The 6,908-nt window shown below is 37.2% G+C and overlaps 1 protein-coding gene across 1 annotated transcript; it reads right to left on the bottom strand.

Moving 5' to 3' along the window:
- Positions 1-3,333: 3,333 nt before the first annotated feature.
- Positions 3,334-4,931, bottom strand: LOC147486122 (purine permease 3-like). The gene is made up of 2 exons (XM_086570314.1): positions 3,986-4,931; positions 3,334-3,885 (listed from the first exon to the last, which is right to left on the bottom strand). The coding sequence occupies exons 1-2, from the start codon at positions 4,745-4,747 to the stop codon at positions 3,565-3,567; spliced, it is 1,083 nt and encodes a 360-aa protein (XP_086426440.1). The 5' UTR covers positions 4,748-4,931; the 3' UTR covers positions 3,334-3,564.
- Positions 4,932-6,908: the final 1,977 nt, after the last annotated feature.

The following is a 6,908-nucleotide window of genomic DNA, read 5'->3' as shown; positions in this document are numbered from 1 at the left end:
CCTTTGCTTCCCGTAGACGCCAATGCTCACGAGAACCCCATACTTGGCTTCTTCAAGTTCTTCAAGAAACCGCTTGCAGACAACTCGGACAAACCCTTTTCACTCATATGCCCTAAACGATATGCCACATCTTAGTGCACTTTCGGAATCATTACTACATGCACCCATCGCTACATCGCCTATCACCGTACTACCAATCGAGTATACAAGGTTCCATATTTTTGACCCTTCATAACAACTAAAGAGCCATTAACAATATTTAGGACTCCACCTTCGCCCACAAACTTGTGGCCTTTGGAATCCAAGGTACCAAGAGAAATAAGACTTTTCTTTAGCTCGGGGAACATGTCTCACATCGGTTAGAGTCCTCACTACACCATCATACATCTTGACCATTATAGTTCCAATTCCTACCGCCTTACAAGCAACGTCATTACCCATTAAAATGAACCACCATCAATGCTCTCATAAGAAGTAAACCACTTTCTATTCGGACACATATGATAGGAACATCCGGAATCAAGAATCCACCTCTCGATTCATAGTATAGTCTTGTGTGGACACACGTAGATGAACTCAAATCTTCAGAGCTGAAGCATAATTTGCCTCAAATTTTGCCTTACCTTTCTTCGACCATCTCTCTTGTTCTCTTTCTTTGGTGAGGACAATTACTTGCGTAATGTCCTTTTTCATTTGCAATTGAAGATCGTACACATGTTTTAAAGGCTTCTTTGACTTGGACCTAGAATTATCATTACTTGAATAATTTCGTTCGCATCTAATTTCCTCTTGCCACTAGCCCCGACTTGCATCAATGCTATTCTCTACACGTGTCTTCTTCATCAACTCATAAGAAAGAAGTGCACTCGAACTTCGTCAAGATCGACGACTTCTCTCGTTCATGAATGTAGTCATTAGATGCTCATAGCTTTTCGGCAAGGAGAATATTAAACATGCCGCTTGATCCTCATCATCCATCTTCATACCAACATTCAAATAATCCGCTAGGCGTCGACGAAACTCACTAACGTGCTCTTGCATCGTTGAACCATCGACCATCATGTACCGATAAAGACGCTTCTTAAGGTACATCTTGTTCGTCATGCTCTTGGTCATATACATAGACTCTAGTTTGAGCCAAATACCGGCAAATGTATTTTCTCCCATCAAACTATACATGACCTCATTAGCAAGACATAACCGGATTGATGAGCGGGCTGAAGATCGAACTCTTCCCAATCATCATTACTCATACTTTTTAGATTTAATCCCCTTTAAAGCCTCAGGCAAACCTTTTGGATAAGGATGTCCTTTACTTGGACTTGCCAAATCCCAAAGTTATTCTTCCCATTAAACTTCTCTACTTCAAACCTTGCGTTTGACATCTTGGGAGCCATCTTTCAAGTTACACACAATAAAAAAAACGGTTTTCACCTCGAATTTAATTGAACACCTTGTCTACACAAATTTCGAAAGCACTAAACTCAAAATCCTAGATCGTATACCTAAGCTCGATACCAATTGTTGTGAATATAACGGTGTGGAAACAACGTTACCCGACAAGCGGATCAATCCTACACAAAGATCGATCCTTCAAACTAGACAAGACTTCTTCAACACCCTCCAAGCAATATCCCAACACTTACCAATATCAAATAACAAGCATATGAAGTAAAACAATTAATATAAAGAAGAACAAACCACAAGGCGAGATATATATCGTGATTAACGAATTTGCCTACGTCCCACTGCGAGTTCCAAGCTTTACTAGATGTCCGAGATAGCAGTTACAAGTCTCTCAATTCACTCACAAAGAATGAATACTCAACTCACAAAGAATTGCTTCTCTTGTAATCTTTCTCTTTCTTGGTTTTGGAAAAGTTAGATTTTCATTATGGCGATTTTGTTTTTATACCAAAACCAAAACATGATTCTTGAAGCGAGCCCACAAAACAAAGGGGCTGGCGAAGCGCTCATAGCCCTTCCTTGGTGGTGAAAGGGTGGCATAATTCAATTTGGACCATGGACGAAGCGAAGTCGCTTCCTCTCTGGCGCTGGAAGCTCTGAATGTGAAAAGCAGAGAAAAACTCGTTTTTTCTCTACATTTCTCTACAATAGCTCAAGTGCTTGATTCTAGAATCTAGATCCTTCAAAGTTCAGCAGTTTAGGGTACCATCCAGATCGTTTTTCCATGCAATTAGGCTTCGCCTAGGGTATGCCATTGAGTCAGCAGCCAATTGCGTCGGTTAAGGAGTGCTTGGATGCCTTTGTCATGAGAGTTAATGGGAGAGACACTGAAGCTGCAATCCCACTTATATCAGTTAGTCGGCATCCATATGCACATCCAAATGCCCGCTTATGGTGGGGAGAAGTGGTTAATGAGGTGCATACATTTTTTAAGCAAATTGGGCTAATAGGGGTTGATGAGTTGCAAAACTGACCTACGTCAAAAGACTAGAAAGGCGAAGCTAATTCCAACTATACGGGCAAAGGAAAAAATGGTTCAAAGAAGACAAAAGTTCATAAGAAGGTGGAGATTGTTGGCCGGAGAGACAAGTGGAAATGATCCAAAGAAGGTGCAGGTGTGGGTTCAATTGTCTAGTGACTATTCGGATCATGACGGAGACCCAACATGAATAATTCGTAATAAAAGTGGAGTTGAGGCGTGCTCAAAATATAGGAAGGGTGTGAAGGCAATGTCTGCTGAGAGTTAGGGAAGTGGGGAGCCCTTGAACTTTCAAAGACACCGAAAGCTCAAGAGAAGGTAGCCTTGAACTTACTCCACTAAATCTCGCCTGTCATCCTCAAGACTAGCCTTCCTGGCAACACTCATCAATCTCCTCAAACTTCACATAATTGTGCCTCCAACTCGTCGCGCAAGGACTCATGTGCTCTCTTCCCTTATATAGTCACACTATCCTCCCTCTCATCTCACGGATGGTGGGACTCCACGTGTCACCCTTTGGACCGGGGAATCCTTTTAACTCGTTTATGCTCCTATACTCCGCAGCATCATCGGCTTTGATGCGTCCTCTCTTTCTTTGAGTGACATCTGTCTCTCCAAAATCCTTCATATATGTAAGATCCATGGCTACTACAGTCTATATCGTGAAAACCTTAACTGAAGGTCTGAAGCCTTGGGAAATGTATTCAATGATCTGAAAATGGTATTCAATGATCTGAAGGCGAGCAATTTGAAATTCCAATATATATAACATATTAGGAGAGATTGATAGGATTTGTAATCGATCTAGAGGGAAATGTTACAATTACAATGGACGTGATACTCAAACATATAGTCGGTCACGAGAGATTGATAAATTAAGAAGGAACTTTAAAAGAAGATGCAATTTTTCATTATCATCGTTTAATCACCTTTGTAATTCACAAAGCCACAGCCAGAAAATATAGCAGCTCCTGGCAAGAATAATTAAATGATGATAATTTTTAATTTTCATTATCACCATTTAACCACCTTCCATATAATTATTATAGATCGACCTATAGTCACACTACGTATGTAAGTTACTAAAATTAAAGTGTGTATCAACTCTAAATGTTTATTCATTTGTCCTCTGGTTCTTTATGTGTCTGCTTCTTGTTGTCTCTGTAGGCTCCATAGAAGTAAGAGGCGAATCCCCAAATACTTAAAGCCAATGCCATACCCTTTTCTCCCGTAAACTTCTCCTTGAATACAATCACTCCAGCAACCTGTGTTAAAGGTAGTAGTGTTGCATTCATGATTCCGGCAAAAAGAGAATTGGTACAAAAGATGGTTCCCATGATTCCTAGGAACATCAGTTGCCAAACAACTGCACTTGATGCTAACAGAAAGTAGTACTTCGGTTCGCCCAATCCAAATTGACTTGCTTCCCTTGGTATTGCCTGAAACAAATTCAATAAATAACCACAAAATCTGTTAGAGATGATTGTTACAATCAGTAAAACCAATTGAGTTGTTAACTATTTCATGATTAGTTTTTACCTGAAAATCTTTGTTTATAAGCATTCCAATGCTACAAAAGATTGTTGCAAACAGAGCTGTGCAAAATTGGAACTGCAATACAATGGAATAAGTGATGGATTTGGTAGCTTTAGCATAAGTAACTTCTGTGACGGGTAAAATGAATCCAAGTAATCCCGCAGCAGCGATGGTAAGTATAAAGCCCAGCATGTACTCGGCACTAGTGACACCCTGTGGACGATCACCGTTGCTCCTTAACCCAAGCATAATTGCACCCAAAGTCATAAGGACCACCGCGTTGATTGTAAAAGGAGTGAACTTCTGTCGGGCTATAATAAACGAAAAGAATGCTGTAAAAGCAAGTTGGGTTGCAAGAAGAAGTGAAGATGTTGAGACAGGAAGGTATGACAAGCCAAGTGAGTACATAAAATTGTCAAGCCCAGCAAAGACTCCTATTACTGCAGCGCATAATAAGAGCTTAGGAGAAGCCATGAACTTAACACCCGGAGTTCGTCGTGAATAAAGGACTGCAATGGGAATAAGATGTATTGGGAAGCCAACAGTTTGTAACCAACCAGGAATCCATTTTCTAGTACCGCCATGCAAGAAGTACAGCCTAAGTAGTAATGGACCTCCAATTGTGCCCACGGCACAACATGCAATATTTACAAACAGAAGCCACCATTTCGCTATGAACAACATTCTGGAACTCTTACCAGATTGTTTGTTCTCTTGAATTTCTTGGACACCATTTTCAATTCCATCTATGTTGTTCAGTGCCATGTTTTCCCTTCAAAGCTTTAATCAGATTGAACACACTGTCTTTGTAGCACTTGAGATGAAAGAGATAATATTGCTATTCTCTCTTTCCCTCTTCCTCCTCCCCCTCCCCCTCTTGTTCTTCTTTGCAAGGTTAATAACTTAAGGTGTAGCTACAATTTAAGGTAGTGTTGTTGGATTTGTACGTAAGATTTGGTTGGCTTTTATAGCAGTATGTAGAAGGGGTCGTTATTCATTATTCAAGCTTCCTTACGTAAGGTTTGAAACTTTGAATAATGGGAGATTGACCATAATAGTGTATTGGAAAACAGGTGCGGCAGTAATGTTTTGACGAAGCCATATATTTTCTAACAGCAAAATTCTCATTCAGTTGGAATACTAATTTTGTCTTGATCTGTTGTCCCTTCCTTGCCATCTATGATCTATATCACGCTATTATTTTCTGTGCGATTTAATTTGGATATTTATAAATTCTCATCCAAGTAACAACACATACTTGGATGTCTATAAGTTATTTTTGTATATGTAAGGCATGAAATCCCTATACACTTACTAGGCAGTCTGCTACATAACTCTGCTTGTACGAATATACATACATAAGATATTCTTTGATTAAGTATTAATTTACCAATCTGTATTAGTTTCATACATGAGCTAGAACCATATTACAATATATTCGTTCTTTTAGTTTTAACACTCAATAACTTCTTGTTTCAGGGAGGAACTAGGCATATGGTTTCCTTAATTTCCAAGATTGCATCGTATCTATTACTAATTGTTGACATATTATATTTAATTGTTGAGAATATAAAACTAAAAGTTATGTGTACTGATCATCAATGACGAATTGGTTTGTTTCTTCAATTTTTTGTAATACAATTTCACAACTTGTTTTTTTTTTTAAAATATTAAATTACTTGGTGCAGCGTCATCGTCCTGAAATGTAGATGTAATTACTAATAGAAAAACAATATCAAAATTTGCAATTACCACCGTGCTGTTACAAAGTGTGAGAGGTACTGTTGCAATTATTTTACCCCCTTTTCCCTAAATTCCGACGCCTCAAGTGTAAGTGTATAACATTTGCTGCCTGCTACCATAGCTGCAAAAGTTGATGCGTCAATTATTACTAAGAGAAATTTTCAACAATAATACTTTTAAATATTCGGTCCAATAAAAGGTTTTTAACGGTAAAAAAAATGGGGTTTTTTTTGAATATATTTCTTTAAAATTGATATATAATTTATATATTTTTACATTTAAAATTTTTGATATATAAGTATATAACGTTTTTATTTTTATTTTTACAATTTTATTCATGAAAAAATAATACAAATGTCATTTTTTAGCCAAACCTTATAATTAAGTGAATAATTGAAATAAAACGCAATTATGAAATATAATCATTCATTGAACTGAGGTCAAACCGGGGGTTTTTTTAAAAAAAAACTGCACCCTTGAAATGTGAAATATAATCATGAACTGAGGTCAAATTGTCAACACAATGTACTTGAGCCAGAAAGAATGACTTCAACACAAGCTACATTAAACAATAATCTTCTGTTGGATTAATTATTGCATGATGAATATATAGTCAAGAATCAAAGATGATATGCGTTGATATTATATCCATTTCTTTCCGTATCGAAAGTAGTGTAAAGTCTCTATCTCAGCCAGTGTAGTGAAGGCATGAAGGCGCACCTTATGTGTAACACATTTTTTTGTGCTTTAGGCACAAGACGCGAGTCATTGCGCGCCTTACTAAACTAAGACGCGCAGTAATAAAAATATAAATTTAACAAATTAAAAAAAATAAATATGACATGAATTATCACTTATTTACTTAGCCAAATATTAAAATTAATTCTATATGATTGTAAACATTAGCAAAATAAAATTTGTATTTCTCAATACAATCTAGCTCAACTTCAATAAACTAAAAGAGTGAATCAATCGAATTGAGCCAAATGAGTTCTTCATGAAATAGAACACATTATTCGAATTTTAGAATGAATCCCGTAAAATTTCATTTAATCCATCTGTGTCTTCTCTCAATCCATACAACTTAACAAAAACTAGTCAAAATTAAAACTTTGAGTGTACTCTAAGATGAAACTTATTAAATTTGTACAATTTTTTGTACCATAGAACAATTAGATCGAGT

The sequence above is a fragment of the Coptis chinensis genome, chromosome 7, assembly GCF_015680905.1.
Source record: "Coptis chinensis isolate HL-2020 chromosome 7, ASM1568090v1, whole genome shotgun sequence".
Classification (NCBI taxonomy): domain Eukaryota; kingdom Viridiplantae; phylum Streptophyta; class Magnoliopsida; order Ranunculales; family Ranunculaceae; genus Coptis; species Coptis chinensis.
Note: the sequence above shows the minus strand (reverse complement) of the source record. Positions and strands in the feature narration are given on the sequence as shown.